We start from the raw sequence: 19233 nt of genomic DNA on the forward strand, positions 1-19233 counted from the left end.
CATGGTCATATGTTCATTGTGTGTTTGGCACATAGTAGTTGCATTAATAATATGTATTATGACATATGTTCATTGTCATATTATCATGTGTTCGCTAAAATATATGTTGGTAAGATATTCATTGCATTTCAGTCATATATTCATTGTGTGTTTGTAAGATATTTAATGAAATTATATGAACTAATGATGGATTTATAAGTCATATATTTGTGTACAAATGTGTGGTATTTGTTCAAATATTTGTTCGTATTAACAACTACTCTAGGAGGAATGTTTGTGTGCGGTGCTAACGATTTAATAACTATCTTTGTAGCCCCAGAATGTTTCAGTTTATGCTCCTACCAATTATCGAGATATACCAAGAAATACGTACGATCTAATGAGGCTACTACGAAATATTTACTCATGGGTGAGGCAAGTTCTTCTATTCTGGTTTATGGTTTCTCTTGGTTATGGTTCATCCGGTGGAGAAATCGAGCTTCAAGAAAAAATGAATGGTCTTATCAGTACACTAACTCCCCGTGAATTTCAATTGCTCTTATATTCATTACTGTAGGAATTGGATTCAAGCTTTCCCCAACTCTTTCTCATCAATGGACTCTTGACGTATACGAAGGAGTGCGGTTCGTTCGAAAAATTCCTACTTTTCTATCTATCTCTGGGATATTTTTTTGGATTTTTCAGAACTCCATGGACATGCAGAAGAGAAATTCTATTCCCACTTGGAATAAGACATAACTTTTACTTGTTCAAATAACAATTAAGGTGAAGCACGACTTGTAACAACTTTTTCTTTATAATATCACTACTTTGCAAGTTTGTTATTACAGGTAGTTCCTACAAAGGATCAGACTAATGATGTATACTTGAATTCTCGATGTAGATGCTACATAGTGAGTTCTTATCCTTCAGAGACTACATGTATAATAGGAACATCCGTCGATAAAAGGACCACCCTAAGATGATTATCAATGGATATCGAGAATGAATCAAATCATCAGATAGTTCTATTTTTCAATGTTTATGACTTGCTCCTACGGAACCAAGATCGAAAAGATTGAAAAATCAGTCATTTGCAACCATTGATGAAGGATTCCTCGAAATATTAAGGATTACTAGTCTTTTTTAGAAATAGACGGATTCGGTCTTATACATACGCGATAAAGGTAAATCAAAAAAGAAAAAAAAAACTCATCTTCTTTCTTTTATCACTTAGGAGCTGTGCGAGATGAAAGTCTCATGCAAGGTTTTAAATGAGAGAAAGAAGTAAGGACTGAGGAATCCTCTTTTCGACTTTGACTCTCTCACTCTAATCGTTGCATTTATTTTTGTTACTTCGAAAGTAGTTGCTTCAGTTTTGTATGATTATATGATGTGTAATGTAGTATCTACAAGTACAAAATGCACATTTTTGGGCTAGTTTCATTGTATTAGTATCATGTGTTCATTAAAATCATTTTAGTCAGATGCTCATTATATTTGGTCATATATTCATTGTGTGTCTAGGAATATGTTTATTGCATTAAAATATGTTTGATATTGTGTGTTTTAAATATATTTTTTTATTGTATTATAAACTTGAAGAATTTTGTTTAAACTATTGCTCTTTTCTTTCTTGTACTGGTTCAGTTCGTCAAGATCGGGAATCTCAGGAACGTGACGATGTCCATATCTCACAAATCAAATCAAATCAAATCAAATCAAATCAAATCAAATGGAAAAAGCAGGAAGTTCGGAATGAAGAATATATTCTTAATGACCTCAATGGTTTCTAGTTAGCAATAATATTAGTTTGTAATACCCTAGTGTTTATGTGGGACATACTTTATTATTTTAGTTACATTTTTGCCTTTGGATACAAACGACATCTTGAATATACCATCTTTTGTAATTACTACTTTTTAGATATTTATATAATTATTCAATTGGGATATTTATTACAGATAATATGTTATTCATTGCAAAATCATATTTATTTATATAGAATAATAACGACAACATAAATGTTCACCACAATGAACATATAACTAATAAAACATTTTGAATAATTTGAATGAACAAGCTATCAATTTGAACCAGCAGTTGGCTGAATGAACTAGAAACTGAATCAAATAAACAATAGTTAATTAAATGTTTGTGTTTTCTCTCAACTCTGTCATTTTGTTGAGGAACACTTCTTTGGTGTACTATACCTTTCTTTGCAAATAATCGTATACACTCCTCTTCAATCACTTATGTCCCATTATAAGACCTTAGTACTTTCACTGGTTTCTTAAACCGAGTTTCGATTAAGGCTAGAAAATTAGCTATTGTTTTAGAAACTTGAGACTTATTATGCAATAAGAATGTCCATACTACTCTACTGTGATCATCTAATACAGTGTGAAAGTATGAAGCACCATTTAAAGCCTTGACCTTATATGGTCCCCAAAGATCCAAATGAATCAATCTAAAGCATTCATTAGCTCTACTAATACTGACTGAAAAAGGGAGCTTGTGTTGATTGAAATATAAGCAAATGTTGCAATTATATTCCTTTAAACCAGTACAATCACAAATTGATAAATGTTGCATCTTAGACAATGAAACGTGACCCAAACGTGCATGTATCATGTGAAGAGAAGATGCAACATTACACTTATTATTATTGCTAGTTGATGTTTTATCAGGCAACATCTTGCTATCAATAGAAAATTCAGTCATAGCAGCACTACAAGAGATTTAAATCTATATACCTTAATTTCTCTTGAATTCTTGAAGCATGATGCATTGAAGAAATTGATATGTCTATTTTATATAGAGTTTTTACCCCCCGTCCCTCATGAATTATTGGTCTTAATTGTGCTCTTCGGAGCCCTTTTTAGTACTAATGTGCTCCTTGTAGTGTATTTGTGTTCTCAGATTGATTATTGTAGGAATTAGCATATTTTGGTGCATTCTCTATTCTTTTATACCACTACAAGAGGCGATGTAATTTTGGGAGCACGATTACTTTGCATGATCCGTATTCTATGGTTCAAGAGCTTTCCAAGGAATTGTCATTTTCTTAATTCCGACAAATAACGCAGAAATTATGATGTTTCGAAGATCGGATATTGGGCGTCAAAAGCTGATGACCGCCCGACCGGGCGAAATCCGCCGGGTTGGTCGGGCGACTTTACTTAGCCAAAATCAGAGACTGAAGGAGTCCAAGAGAATTCTACTCGCGGGCCCGACCAGGTGAATTCCGCTCGGGTTGGTCGGGCGAGGCGAGACAAGTGAGATTGATGTTGCTGGAAGGCGCCCGGTCAGGCGCGAAGAAGTTACTAAGCACCTGACGACCGCTCGGTCGGGCGATATCCGCCCGGGCTGGTCGGGCGAGACTCTTTTTAGACTTTTTGAGCGCGTGTTGCGCCAGTTTTGATGGACATATAAATACTTATCTTTTCAGAATTAGAAAGACTACGTTTTATTATTAGAGAATAGACTATTACTTTTTAGAGAGCTTTTGAGAGGAAACTCCATTATTGAACCTTGAATTCTACAAGTTTGATTCATTCAAGTAAAGACTAAGTTTTTCTAATCTCTTCTTTTCCTTTAATATTATTATGCCTTTCAATTTATATATTATTTGCTTTGTTATTTCAATTATGAGTGAGTAGTTTTATAATCTAGGGTTAAGTTGAACCCTAGCAATGATTAATACATGAATTCCTCCATTAATCCCAAGTTGATGTGATTAATTGTTCTTGCTTGATTGAATTGTTCTTATGTTCATTATCATACTAGGGATAGATGATTTTGAATTGATTCCTTATGTCTTATTTTCAATGGGAGTTGAATTTAGATGGATTTGTTGATTCGATCAAGATATGAATATCTCTATGGGAATAAGTAGATAGGATTACAATGAAGTTATTTGTGATGCCATATTTAATGTCTCTTTCTTGCATGATTCCATGGGAATAGGTTTGATTGCTTGTTTAGAGTAGCCATTGATACTCGGGAGAGATCTTTGGTAGTATAGAGTGCATTACTCCTTTTGAATCATTGATTATGTTTATTAGGATGGAAATTATTCATGTATTATTCGTGCTAGTGGGGATACTTAATTCTAGATGTCTTTATTGATTGATTATACCTTGTGTGTTCTTAGTAGTTGTCGTAGTTTATCATTATTATTAGTTCAACACCCTTTTCATCATTGTTTGTCACTTGTTTAGTTAATTGAGTCAAGATTTCTAGTGTTTGATACTGTTTGTCCCTGTGGATTCGACCTTGACCTGCCCTGCTACATAGTTAGGAGGTTAGTTAGGAAATTACTTTTGTTAGGTGCGTGACACGCCTATCAGAAATATAACCCATTATATTTCCTGGCAACATCTATAATTTCTTAATATAAAGGTCCTGAAAACAACAACCATGAGTTGTAAATGTAACTTGTATGCCAGATTTATCAATTAATTGCCCAATTGACATCAGGTTGTGTTTAAAGCCTTCTACCAGCAACACATTATGAAGAACCAAAACTCTATTCAAGATAACCTTGCCAACTAACTTTATCAATATATGACTGTCATCAAGTAGACCTACCTTAATTGGTGAAGGTAATATTCTTTTGTCTACAAGCATATTTTATCAAAAACCATATGGTCACAGGCTCCATAATCCACTATCCAACTTGCATAGTCATATTATTTAACTATAGAACAAGCAAGTAAAGATTGATTACCTGCAAAGCTAAGATTAGCACCATCTGAGCTATCTGCTATGTGCTTCCCTTTCATGCTTTGCATCATTTGTTGACTGAAAGCAGCAAACATTTCAGAATTCACACCTGAATTGTTCACTCCAGAACCACAAGTAGCAACTCCAAAGTCCAAAGGAGAATCTCCATAATTAGTCTGAACATTAGCGGCAATTTTGTGATTGTTATATGAACCTCCTGTCTTCTTGCCAGCTTTAATCACATTATACCACTCAGGATATCCGATCAATTTGAAACATTGATCAACAGTGTTTCCTCTAGCCTTGCAATGTTCACATAATTTGTCATTCTTTTCTTTCTTCCAATCTTTCTTAGGCTGATTGAAAGAATTGAAAGAGTTCTTTGAAATAGTTCTTTTGTTGATAAACATTCCTGTTCATTCTTTGTGCTGCCATAGCACTACTTTCTCCAGTAAATTCCACAGTATTCGCACTCACTTCTTTTTGCTTCTCAATTTGTTGTGCAATAGAAAATGCATGATTAATTGTATGCATAGGATCCATTGAAAGGATGTTAGAAATAGCAGTGTCAAAACCATTATTCAAGCTAAGTAAAAACTGTATCAACTGATCTTCAACTTCAAGTTCTTGTAACTTCTTCAAGAAATTGCAAGTACGTGAACTCAAAGCACCACAACTACATATAGAAAAATTCTTTAAGTTTTGCAATTCATCCCGTAGCTTCTTAATTTTTCCATAGTAAGCAATAATTGTCATATTTTCTTGCTTTAAGCTAACATTTTCTTTCCTTAATTGATAGATCAAAGGTCCATTGGACTGACCAAAACGGTCCTGTTATTCTTGCCACAATTACATTGAATTCTCCATGAATCCAAACTCGTCTACTATTTCTGAACTCATTAAGCTCAAAAGCCAACTCATCACCATATAATTTGCTCTCTTCCATTTCTGAAAGTTTTTATCCTTAATCTCATCAGACATAATTAAACCTCCATTGATGAAGCCTTCTTTATTTTTATAATTAACGTTGTACACACATTTCTACTCCATCGAACGAAATTACTTCCAGAGAACACAGAAGTAACTAGAGCAACAGTAGGATTATCTGAATTAGCAATGAATAGAGGATCTATGTTACCTCCATTATCAACATTGCTTGCAACACCTCCATTTCCGCCATTTTCACCATTGATCAAAGCTTCATAAACAACTGTCATTATATCAACAATAAACGAATAGATTTACAAGATTATGAATTGCAAATCAATCGCTAACTCAATCTGATTGAAAAACAATCAAGATTCAACCTCAAGCTAAAACTGAAATGTTAAGTTGAGAAATTCAATTTCTAAATCGCAAAGAAACCTAATCTCATGAGAGAGATTAGCTTTGATACCATAAAGAATCAAAATACTAGATTAATTTCATTATCATTTCAAGAACAGTAGAGAGAAATTGTTACGGAGAATGAAGAAGAGAAAAATGCAAAACTGAACTAACATTGTGAGCTAACAATCTAATTTCTACAAGAGTTAGTTAGAGGATTAACAAATATCCTAACCAAACTTGCTGACTAGGATCAAATAAATAAATAATAAGTTTATACAAATTTAAGATAAAAAATACGTGGATCCAGTGGCGGATTTAAGGGGGGGCCTACCTAGGCCATGGCCCACCCCATGGTTTAAGTTCTTTACTAGTATTAAATGTTGCAAATATTTACATACAATCATCATAGTTCAGTTGGTATTAGTGTGTTTTTGGCTTTTGCTTATATCTCAGGTTCAAATCCTGTTGTAGACTTTTTTTGCAAACATTTTGCCATTTTTTAAAAAATATATTTCTTCCTGATTACTGTTCCAATTTTGAACATCTTCTCCCTTTAACTTCAGCATTTGATTCCAGACTAGTTGCTTTCCTTCCTCTTATTATTTCTTTCAGATGCAATATTATTTTATTTTAGTTATGTTAAATTGTTCCTTTTCTACCAAAAACTTCTAATTATTACTATACTACGTTTACTTTCGATTAGGTACTACTATACGTACTTACTCTGTTACATCTGCTTTTTTTTTAAAAAAAAGTTATACTTCCTTCGTTTCTAAATAAGTGTGTCACTTCTTGTTTTCACGTTTGCCAATGTATTATTTTAACCATTAATATCTTCAACTATCAATAAGTAAAAATTATAAAAAGTTGATATTAAAAAAATTCACATTCAGACGAATCTAACAAGATCCCACATGATTATGTTTTTCCTAAAATATAAATCACCAAAGCTAATTGAAATTTAAACTGAATAGTAAACACTATGCAAATATTGCACTTATTTAGAAACGGAGGAAGTATTAGTTATTGCGTATTATAAAGCTTAATCACAGAGACAATCAAATTAGCATAACAATAATCAATAATTACAACTAAAATTATCTTTATTGTTATAAGAATATTTGATAGATTTTTGTAATTAAGGATAAAGAACTAAAAAGAAAAAAAAGTGTAACTACTTTATATCTTCAATATTTACGTAATTATGGATAGTTAAAGTTATTTTATGTTTTTATGATAAAAAGGTATACGTCGAGTTTGGCCCACCCAATCTAAAATTCCTAGATCCGCCACTGCATGTGTTTCTGCCTAGAAACTAGTCAAAAGTGTAATATGTTTAAGGTGAGAGTCAAATCCCGAGTTAGGTTAGATTCCCGAGTCTCGTAGTCTCCAATCCTGCAAAACAAGGAAAAACTGGCCCGGGGGTGTTCCCGGGAAAGCCCCTCCGACGCTCAAGTCAGTTGAGATTGAGGTAGAGAGAGAAAGTAATCCAGTCTAGAGAGAGATGCTCTGGTTTTGTTAGGTGAGAATTGAATACCTGTTCATTGATGAGACTGTTGGTATTTATAGTTGTTGGGGATTTTCCAGACAAGAAACCCTTTAGGGGAGCATCCCAAGACCTAGGGAAGCCTCCACCTTTTTAAGGTAAAGCTGCTTTGTTACCAAAAAACTGATGGATGCCCTTTGACCTAAAAGGCCTAGGCCTCGGGAGAAGTGCCTTCTGATTTTAATTGGGCTAGGCTAGGGGCCCAAACAATTAGCCCCACGCCAAATAATCGTAAACGAAACCTTGCTTCAGAATACGGTTGGTTGGCGAATTTTTCGGGACTTACTCTCAGTCCGGGAACCCGACCCGAGTGTTCTCATTCGTAGGGGGGTTTTTTGAGGGGAATTATTGGACCCCGAGAGGAGCTTCCGCTGTGTGCCATAAATGTTGGCCCCGACCCGAGAGCCTCGTGATATCTCGCAGCGCAGCTTGCTGGAATCCCGAGTGGGATTTTGGTTATTGCGTGGAACAGGGATGTCGCCACCGACCCGAGAGCACCCTGACGACCCCGAGTGTGGCTTTCGAGAGTCCCGAGTGGGATTTTAGTTGTTGTGCGGAACAAGGGTGTCGCCACCGACCCGAGAGCGTCATAATAACCCCGAGTATGGACTGCTGGAATCCCGAGTGGGGGGGAGGCGTCCAGCCCCCAAGCGCGTCATCCCGACTCGGGCGTGCTGCGGTACCTCGAGGGAAGTCCCTAGGTGGGGGCCCCGAGTGTACATTGGTTTTCATTTGCATTATTCCGACCCCGGGATAGGAGGACATCCAAGGATCTCATGCTATCCCGAGTTGGTCCGGGAGGGACTTAGGCCATTATTTGGCTAAGTGTGAGTCCCTTGGATTGACCAAGTATGGATTCCCAACTCGGGGGTTAATGAGCCTCCATGTATGATCTCGAGTTGGTAATGGTGGAACTTAGCTTACTATTTGGCCAAGTATTGAGAGCCCCTTGGATTGACCAAGTAGGGGTACCCAACTCGGGGGCCAATAGGCCTTCCCATGTAATCCCGAGTTGGTTATGATGGAACTTAGCTCATTATTTGGCTAAGTATTGAGAGCCCCTTGGATTGACCAAGTAGGGGTACCCAACTCGGGGGCCAATGAGCCTCCCCATGTAATCCCGAGTTGGTTATGATGGAACTTAGCTCATTATTTTGCTAAGTATGGAGCCCCTTGGATTGACCAAGTAGGGGTACCCAACTCGGGGGCCAATAGGCCTTCCCATGTAATCCCGAGTTGGTTATGATGGAACTTAGCTCATTATTTGGCTAAGTATTGAGAGCCCCTTGGATTGACCAAGTAGGGGTATCCAACTCGGGGGCCAATAGGCCTTCCCATGTAATCCCGAGTTGGTTATGATGGAACTTAGCTCATTATTTGGCTAAGTATTGAGAGCCCCTTGGATTGACCATGTAGGGGTACCCAACTCGGGGGCTGATGAGCCTTTATATGCCATCCTATGTCGGGTGTGGTTAGACTTAGCTCGTTATTTGGCTAAGTATGAAACTCTCTTGGGCTGACCAAGGGTATACCACTCGGGGATGACTGGAGAGTCAAGGTTTTTGAGAGGGTATTTGACCCTTGGAAGTTTGACCATTGACTTTTGGGCCTGAATTTGAATGGGGCCTTTCCTTCTGTTTTGGCCCAATCTTTTGAGGGCCCATTGAGGGTCCATAGGTTGTCGCGACGCGGAGATGAGGATGGGGTTATATATAGGGGTGGAGAGAGAGTTTGTCCGTACTCTAAAATCATTTTCACACTTTCACTCTCTCTCTCTAGAATCTCTCTCTAGAATTTCTCTCTAGAATTTCTCTAAGATCTCTCTAGGATTTCTCCCATCTCCCTCTGATCCCGAGTCCTCCGAGTTCTCCGAGTGCGCGCGTTTCCAGATTTCGTTCCCGACCCTGATTTCCCGAGAAGGTACGCTTCGTAGTGACACTTTCTTTTATTTTCCTAGGCTTTTAGGATGGATCCCGAGGTGGATCCCCTTGCTTCCGCTCCCTCCCCCGTTAGGTTGTCGGAAGAGATCCGAGGGGTGGATGGTTTTTTAGTTAGCACTCGGATTCCCTGCGAGGACCCTTCTAAGGTTCCCGATGCGCTTCCCTTGATAAATACACCCGACTCCTTTAGTGAGGAGGATGAAGGAGTGGTGCCCGGGCCCTTCGAAGTTTCTTTGGCCCATAAGCCTTGTAGTTCCAGCTATTTGGACAATTTGCTTTCCGATCAAGTAGTGACGATATCTGAGGAGGCGGATGAAGCTCCTACTACCTCTGGCCAAGAGGTTCCCCTTCTTGATCCCGAGGGCGGTCCCCACACTTTCTTTCCCGAAGCCACCTTCATGAAATCTATGGAGAGAAACTCCAAGTATGTGAGCACCAAGTTATGGATCCTGGATCCTTATTTTATTGTTTGAGCTAAGGGTACGAAGTCGGTCTTAACTCCCCCTGTCGGGTATGTCTCTGTGTATCATCAAAGTATGCAGATGGGACTTAGGTTCCCCTTGCATCCCTTTATCAAAGAGTTACTCAACGGTTATCAGCTTACCCTCACTAATCTTCTCCCGAACAGCTGGTTGACCATTAACGGGTTTATCGCCGTTTGTGAACTTCTCGGGGTGGCCCCGAGTTTGCGCTTGTGGCGCAACACTTTTACTCTAATGCTTGGCCCAGCTGATCGTCATGGCCCGGGATGGTTCCGTTTTCAATGTCGCCCGGGGTATAAGGTGGTCCGTGACCCTCCTTCGAACCAAAAAGGGTTCCGCCGCATGTTTTATCATGTTTATACAAATGCTGAGTGGGGCATCCCTATCTTGCCTCCCAAGGAAGGGCCTAGGTTTCGATTGAACCAGACGGTTCCCGATATGTCTCGAAAAGAGGCGATTGTGGCGATCTATCTTACCACCACCCCAAGGACGGAGTCGGGAGATCTAGCTTATGTGCCCTCCAACTGGTTGCCTACCCGACATACCATCCGGGACGAGATGTTCCTGGCGGCTGTAGGCTTGAGTTGTAGCTGTGACAAGGGTAATTTTCTTCAAGTCTTTCTGAACTGCCTTTTAATGCTAAAGATTTGACGTTTGTTTGTTTCATGTGTTGCCCGAGCTCGTTTGGATCCGGCGATGGCTGAACACTTCACCGATGGAGCTGACTTGGCTGCGAGACTCATGGCGGAGCTCGATGCGGAGATCATGTCGGTGCCGCCACCTCCTAAGGTAATCTTTTGGCGGAACTAACTTGTATTTCATCTTTGTTAGTTGATTGCGAAACTTTTGGTGGAGCTTGCTTTGATAACTTGTATTTCTTCCTCAGGACACCGAGACCAAGAAGGCTAAGAATCCCCATGTTCGCTCCCGAAAGCTGAAGGGGGATGTGGAGAAGGCTCAGGCGGCTGAGAAGGTGGCCTCTGAGAAGGTGGCCTCTGAGAAGGCGGCTTCCAAGGTTTCTGAGAAGGCCTCTTCGGGGGTCTCCTCTGGAAGTAAGCGTAAGGTCGGGAGCTTTCCCGAGCAAGCCCTGGATGATTGTGAAGAGCCTCTCCAGAAGCGCTCCCGAGTTGAGAAGTTCGGGATTGACCTTCCCATTACCGCCCTGAGCTCTGCCCAGAAGATGGCCCGGGTGAGGGCAGCTGTCAAGGACATCTATACCGATGCTGATGACAAGGCCATGCTGGATTTGGGCCTAGGAGAGATCAATGCCTTGTACGAATCATGGCTTGAGGTATGTCTTTTGCTTTTGTATTGCTTATCCTTTACCGACTCCAACTATCTAACATGTTTTGATCTGCAGACCTCCATCCGTATGACGTCGGTGATTAATCGACGCTTTCAGTTCGAGCACGGTGTTAATGACCTTAAAGGTCAAGTTGAAGGCCTCAACAAGACGGTCACGGACCATGAAGCTGAGATTCTTCGCCTCAACACCGAGCTCAACTCCCAAAAGGCGACTTTCGAGGAGGCCTCGAAGGCGGTGAATGAGTACAAGGCGTTGGTGGAGAGCAAAAAGAAGTTAGTGGCAGATCTAGAGACCGTCATCATCGCGCGCAATACTGCGCAGAAGGAACTTGCTGAGGTGAAGGGGAAGCTGTCGAAGTCGAAGAAGAAGATTCGTCACCTCGACCGTAAGCTGAAGGAAGCTTCTTCCCAGGCGCAGGTCGAGCATGGCAAGTTCCTCGAAATCTGGAAGAGGTCTCCCGAGGGACTTGACTTCATTGGTCAGATGGCTTCCCGTTCTTATGCTATGGCAGTTCGGGAGACTAAGGAGCGCTTGAAGGGCGTACTGACGGGTCCCGACTCCACCTTGGACTGGAGTGGAGTAGAGGCGGCCTATAATGCTCGTATTGCTGAGGAGCAGCGATTGAAGGCTGAGGCGGTTGCTAAGAAGGATCCTCCTTCCTCCGCTTCTAAGGCGCCCCTTTCATCTGCTTCCAAGGTTTCTGAGGCCCCGACAGTCGAGCCTGAGAATCCCGAGGCCGATGCTGAGCCCGAGGCCGATGCCGACCCCGAGGATCTCTTGTCTGAGGGCTCTCATGAGGAGGATGGCACTGGAAGTACCGATAGCTCCCCAATCAAAACTGCCGTTGTTTAGCTCTTTTTTGTTTTAAACTTGGATGTACTAAATCCCGAGTGTTTGTTCTCGGGTTAGGTTTTTCTTATGGTTCCTGAGAGTCTGTTCTCGGGACCTTTAAGTTGTACTTTTCTTCTGATGAAATGAAGTATTTCTTTACAAGATTCATTTGTCTGTTGCCAAAATTTCTGTTATTGATGCTTATCATTCGTTGCAAATATGAGATAATGTGCCAACTTTCATTACTATTGCAATAATACCGAGCTCTAATAAGGTATTGCTAATGGCCCCGAGTTGTAACGAATGATAAAACCGACGGCTCAACTGTAGTCAAGGCAGCTTTAGTCAATGTTAACTCAAAAGGGGACTGGCGAATACCCCGAGTTGGCTTGCATTTTGATTACAGAATTGGCTCAAGTGTGGCCATGTTACAAGGTAACTTAGATAAAATACTTCTTCAAATTGTCTGCATTCCAGGGTCGGGCAAGGGGGGTGCCTTCTGGTGACTCAAGTCGGTATGTCCCGGGCTTGACCTCGGCGACAACCATGTAAGGTCCATCCCACTTTGGCCCGAGCTTGCCTTTGAGGTGGGTGAGGCCAGTAGCTTCCACCTTTCTCACAACCCAATCCCCGACTAGGATAGGGCGAGCTCTGACCCTTTGATTGAACTGTCTGGCTACTCGTAGCTTGTTGTGAATTGATTTCAGCAGAGCATTGCCTCTTGTCTCGGGAAGTAAGTCGAGATTGACTGGTTTTTCTTCTTCGTTCTGCTCGTAATCGTAGAATGTCATTCTCGGGGATGGTATCCCGACTTCTACAGGAAGGACAGCGTCGCTTCCGTAAACCAGGTTGAAAGGCGAATGGCCAGTTGCCTCTTTCACTGTTGTCCTTGCTGACCATAATACTCCCGGGAGGTCGTCAATCCAGCTTCCCTTAGCTCCTTCTAGAGACTTTTTTATTCCATTCAGCACAACTTTGTTTGCAGCCTCTGCTTGACCATTTGTCTGGGGTCGGGATACTGCTGAGAACCTTGTTCTAATGCCGAATCTGGAGCAGTACTCCCGAGTTGGTCCACTGTTAAATTGCCTTCCATTATTTGAGATGAGAGTCTTGGGAACCCCGAAACGGGTGATGATGTTTCTCCATATGAAGTTCTGCACTTGCTTATCCGTTATGGAGGCCAGTGGTTCCGCCTCGACCCATTTTGTGAAATAGTCGATGGCTACCAAGAGAAACCTCCTTTGCCCCGAGGCAGCGGGAAAGGGACCTATGAGGTCCATTCCCCACTTGTCAAATGGAAGAACCGCTTGGATAGTGGTGAGCTGATCTATGTTCCTCCCGAGTTGCTCTGCAAAGACCTTGTTTATGGTTCTTTGATAAGTGGCCCCTGCGTTCTTTAGCCCAAAGGGCATCATCTTGTAGCAGTACATGCCTTGGGCCGTGACAAAGGCAGTATGGACTCGGTCTTTTTCAGCCATGGGGATCTGATGGTATCCCGCATTGGCGTCCATGAAGCTGAGCAACTCGTGACCCGCTGTGGAGTCAACCAATCTGTCAATTTTCGGGAGAGATGGTTGTCTTTGGGCATGCTTTGTTAAGTCGTGAAGTCGACACACATACGCCAAGCTCCGCTGGCCTTCTTCACCAAGACCACATTGCCAACCACTCGTGTATTGGCATTCTTCGATAATTCCCGCCTCTAATACTTTTTTACTTCTCCAGCAGCTGCGGCATTCCTCTCGGGGCCCTGATGCCTGAGCTTTTGTTTGATAGGGCGGAACCCTTCCTTGATGTTTAGCTCATGGGAAGCAAAGTCGGGGTTCAGCCCTTGCATGTCCGCAGCTGAATAAGCGAATACATCCTTGAATTCTTTCAAGGTCGAACCAGCTGATCCCTGATCTCGGGATTGAGGTTTGAGCCAATCCTCAATGTATGCCCGACTTCTGGATCTATCACGACCTCTTCGACCTCCTCCACAGGTCGGGGGCGTTCATAGTACTTGGGATTCTCGGATATATAAACCCCGAGGCCCGCGGGGCTTCTGTTGGTTCCTCTCTCTTTCTCTTCTTTTCCTTCTTCTCCTCGGGTGCCTTAGCTCGAAAGCTGTTAACATAACATTCCCGGGCTGTTTGCTGGTCACCATAAATCTTCCCGACTTGCCCATCATCGGTTTCATACTGGAGCAGCAACTGATATACCGAGATGGCGGCTTTTATTTTGTTCATGGTGGGCCTACCCATAATGACGTTGTAAGGCAGCGGGGTGTCAACAACTAGGAAGTCTACTGGTAGACTCCTACCTTTTCCTCTCTCCCCGAGCCTTACAGCCAGTTTAACGTGACCAACAGGATAGACCGACCCGCCTCCGAAACCGATTAACGGCTGGTTGGTGGGGATCACATCCTTCTCGGTATACTTCAGTTTGAGTAGGCAATCAAGCGTGATGATGTCGGCTGAGGATCCACTGTCAACAAGGATCCTCTTCACTCGGGAGTTTGCTATTTTCATTTCAATGACCAGTGGATCATCGTGGGGGGTGTGTAAGTGCCGGTCAGGCTCCCCGAATGTCATTATCGGGCACCCCGCCTTTACGGGCTCCACCTCCAACACCCGATGTGTCATTGCTTGAAGGTGGGCCTTGCGAGCGCGGCCAGATGATCCTCCTGAGGCATGACCCCCCGCTATGACACCAACATACCCATCGGTGTTGTCGCTATCGTTTCTTGCTTCTTTCTCCTTCCCCTTCTCTTCTCGGGGATGCTTGATGTATCTATTCAACTTTCCTTGATCAGCCAAGTGATCCAAGGCCTTCTTTAACTCCCGACAGTCTTTCGTAGTGTGACCACACTCCCGATGGTATTCACACCATAATCTCTGATCCCGCCTATCTTTGGAAGTTCTGATAGGTGGGGGAATGGGAATACCGATTGTGCTTAAGATCCAAATAGATTTCCCGCCTATTTCTGTTGAAACGTGGATCATTCCCGTTATCTACTGCTCTCGGGAGCAACTGTTGGTGATTCCTCATGCTTTTGTTTGGTTCCCGGTAAGGGAGTTCTTCCTTCTTCTTCTTAGCCTTTTCCCCGACAGGCTTACAGATATCCGAGGCTTGGATGAATTTCTGAGCCCGACTCATGGCCTCGGTGAAAGTGGTGACTCGTTCTCAGCGAGGGACCATCTGAATTTCCCGGCCAGAGTCCGGACATTAGGCGGTGAAGCAACCCCGTCCTGAAGATCTGAAATCTTCAGCGACTCCTCATTGAATCGCTTGATATAATCTGCAAGGCTCTCGTGCTCTTGCTGCTTGATGGACATTAGGTGGATGCTGGTTTTCTTGTGCCTACGTCCAGCAATGAAGTGTTGGTGAAACAATGCCTCTAGAACCGAAAGTTGTTAATGATGCCAGGTGATAAAGCCCGAAAACCAACTGAGCGCCAACCCTTTGAGGGTCGTCGGGAAAGTACGGCACCAGGTGGCCTCACATCCCGTCTGACACTCATCTGAGCCTTGTATGCGCCATATGATCCTCGGGATCGTACTGCCCGAGTATTGCTCATGGTGGGGACCTTAACCTTTCCCGGGTTAGGTACCTCCATGATCTCCCGACTGAAGGGGTCATGAAGTTGAGGACTCCCCATTGATCAAGGTGTTGGCCTTGTTCCGGGGCCCTGAGTCCGCTTCGTCCTCCTGCTCGTCCTCTTGGACCCGACAGGAGACTTCTCCCGCTCCCTCCTCGGGGTCTGAGAGTGAGCCTGCTCTTCACGGTGCGTCCTTTCCCTTTCTTCTCTCTTCTTGTTTAAGAGGATGCGAGCGTCCTGCTCCGCTCTGCGCCTCCAATTCTCTTCAATGATGCGCCTGGCATCCGAGTTCTGTGTCCTCTGAGAGTGAGCCTGTCGGGATCTCTCTCCTACCACTCGTTGCTCGCTCCGGTTAGGAACGTGAGTTTGAGGATTATCCCTGCCACGAGGCTCTGCCCTGGTCAGCTCTCGGGGCTCCCCTTGATTGAGCTGGGGGATCCCGGCTATGAGCTCCTGCAAACTCCTCTGCATGTTTTCGTTCAACTGTCGGGCAATCCGCTCAATGTCCGCCATCGTGACCGGCATAGGGTCATCTCGGGGAGCAGAATGCTCATCGTTACGGGGGGTCGACCCCTCGTCGTCTATGGCCAGGTTCGACCAAGACATTGGGTTGGTGAGACTGGAGAGGTGTGGGTTGACGAGACAGTGAGCCTCGGATGGTTTTCCTTCGGGGTGCCATGTTGCTCTCGGTACGTGACTTTGAGATGTAGTATCCCCACAGACGGCGCAAACTGTTTCTGCCTAGAAACTAGTCAAAAGAGTAATATGTTTAAGGTGAGAGTCAAATCCCGAGTTAGGTTAGATTCCCGAGTCTTGTAGTCTCCAATCCTGCAAAACAAGGAAAAATGGCCCGGGGGTGTTCCCGAGAAAGCCCCTCCGACGCTCAAGTCAGTTGAGATTGAGGTAGAGAGAGAAAGTAATCCAGTCTAGAGAGAGATGCTCTGGTTTTGTTAGGTGAGAATTGAATACCTGTTCATTGATGAGACTGTTGGTATTTATAGTTGTTGGAGATTTCCCAGACAAGAAACCCTTTAGGGGAGCATCCCAAGACCTAGGGAAGCCTCCACCTTTTTAAGGTAAAGCTGCTTTGTTACCAAAAAACTGATGGATGCCCTTTGACCTAAAAGGCCTAGGCCTCGGGAGAAGTGCCTTCTGATTTTAATTGGGCTAGGCTAGGGGCCCAAACAACATGGATCAACTAACATCTATCATCTAGCAATTCTACAATTGCAAAAATCTCGAACTATACCAAACTATATACAAATCCATATATAGAGAAAGAAAAAAAAAAAAGGAAGAGTACCTGAACATGAGTTATACCAAACTATATACAAACTATATATGCTACCCGATCTTATGATATGCTCATTTTCGTTGCACAATGAGGCTATGCATGAACGTGATCGAGTTGAGAGAACAGAAAGGGTTATTATGATATAATGTGTAATTTTTGGAGGGAGAATTGTATGTGAGGGAAAAAATATATATAATGGAGGAAAGTAAAATTTGGAAAAAGATAAATCAATTTTTTTTTTTTTTACAACGAGTAACATTTGCATTAAGTAAAATTGGAAGTACATCCTAGCAGTAGTACAACCGAACATAAAACAAAGCAAATTGAAGCTAGAAGAGCTTCTTTTCGTACATATTCTAAGAAACAAAAGTAATTTATTACATATCCAAACCGACTTAAATTTAGCACGAACAATGATAGGGGGAGTTGTGGACAATGTCTTGAAGAAGACACGATATGACCGGAAACCGACTTAAATTTAGCACGAACAGAAATAGCTTGACGTAGTTCCCAAGGCGGCCCTTGAACAGAAGCGGCTTCCTGGGATCATACTGAATAAAGTAACAAAGAAGCTACATCCACTGGTAACTTCTGACCCTGCTTCGAGGGTAGCGAGAGTTTAGTCTCACGAGACTGAAACTCTAAAAAGGTGGAGGTCGAAACTTGCCCCAAATTGAATTGGAGGGCCTCCCACAAGATGCATTTTTTGAGTGTGATGACTTTCACTTTGAAAGTCATCACATGAACTTGGTGTGAATTATAATAAAATAATTCACCCAAACTACAGATCCGAAGACCCCACCATGACAATTCTAATCTAGAAGATCGAATCATAACAAGATTAATGGAGCCATTGCCTCTCATTTTACCAAATACTTGAACCCCTACAAATTCATAATTGGATCTGAACAGATCTAAACTAAAGCTTAAACTAGGAACATAAACAAGACAAATGATATAATCCCAAAACATAATACTATGCCGATAACAACGCCGTTTAACGATCAGAAAACTGCAAGACAAACTTCACTGCGAGCCAGACAAACCAACAATTAACACTAACGGGGGACGGGGAAGGGGACACTAACCTCTATTTCTCACACTAGGGGGGGGGGAACGGGGAGAGAGAGCTTATGACTTACGACTACCAGGACTAACAGGGGATCGGGGAAGGGAAAGCTACAACCTAAAACTTCAAGCACCCCTTACCGGGGGACGGGGAGGGGAACTAACTCTAGCGACTAAGACACTCTAACGACGCACGCAGAGAAGAAAATACCAACCAAACCTTCGAGCTGTGAGGTGGGCGACGCGACGGCCGGGATGCTAAAGACGAAACCTATACTGCGAAAATCGAAACCAGGACAGCAGAGGGGAAGGGGAAGCCCAGATCTAGCTTTAAAGATCACGAAAAGAGGGGAGGGGGGAGGGGGGAGGGGGAAGTCCACAACTAGGACCAGAAGACAAAAGACGCAGAGAAACGAAAAAAAAACAATTGAAATGAAGAGGAACTCGCCAGAAAATCCGCCGGAATCCTTCGCGGCGCCGGAACTCCGGCGAGTTCCTAGGGTTAAAGATGAGGAGCGTTGTTTTAGAGAGAAGGCAGAGAAAGTTTGAGAGGAGAGAGATCACTCACATTAATCAATTTTGAATAATTATCTCTTTCCTTTCAAATTCCTCCAATTTTGAGAGGAAAGATAAGGGGAGATTTATATAAGAAAAACTAATATGAACCCGATGCACACTAACTTAGTGTACACCTTATCCATCTCACGTGAGTTTTAATAATAAAAATTTTCCGTTTTTGCCGCATTCAGTGTTGCATGTTATAGTGTATCTTTAAATGATATAGTGTATTTTAAAATGATATAGTGTATTTTAAAATCATAGTGTTTTACTGAGTTTTTTTGGCATGATAGTGTTGCATGTTATAGTGTATATTGACATGTTATAGTTTATTTTGAAATGTTATAGTATACTTTAAAATGATATAGTGTATTTTGACATGATAGTATTTTGCTGTGTTTTTTGACATGATAGTGTTGCATAATTTAGTGTGTTTTGACATAATATAGTGTATTTTAAAATGTTATAGTATGGTCTATTTGTATATTACACAAAATTATCATAATAGATTATTAAAGTGTTTGACATGATAGTGTATTTTTACATGATATAGTGTATTTTAAAATAATATAGTGTACGTTTGTTCTAAACAACT

At 42.2% G+C, this 19233-nt stretch overlaps 1 protein-coding gene across 1 annotated transcript; it reads right to left on the bottom strand.

The window, feature by feature from the left end:
• Nucleotides 1–14093: 14093 nt before the first annotated feature.
• Nucleotides 14094–15122, bottom strand: LOC130590817 (uncharacterized). Its single transcript, XM_057393377.1, has one exon. The coding sequence runs from the start codon at nt 15120–15122 to the stop codon at nt 14094–14096; it is 1029 nt and encodes a 342-aa protein (XP_057249360.1).
• Between the last annotated feature and the right edge of the window lie 4111 nt (nt 15123–19233).

Source organism: Beta vulgaris, chromosome 3 (assembly GCF_026745355.1).
Source record: "Beta vulgaris subsp. vulgaris cultivar EL10 chromosome 3, EL10.2, whole genome shotgun sequence".
Classification (NCBI taxonomy): domain Eukaryota; kingdom Viridiplantae; phylum Streptophyta; class Magnoliopsida; order Caryophyllales; family Amaranthaceae; genus Beta; species Beta vulgaris.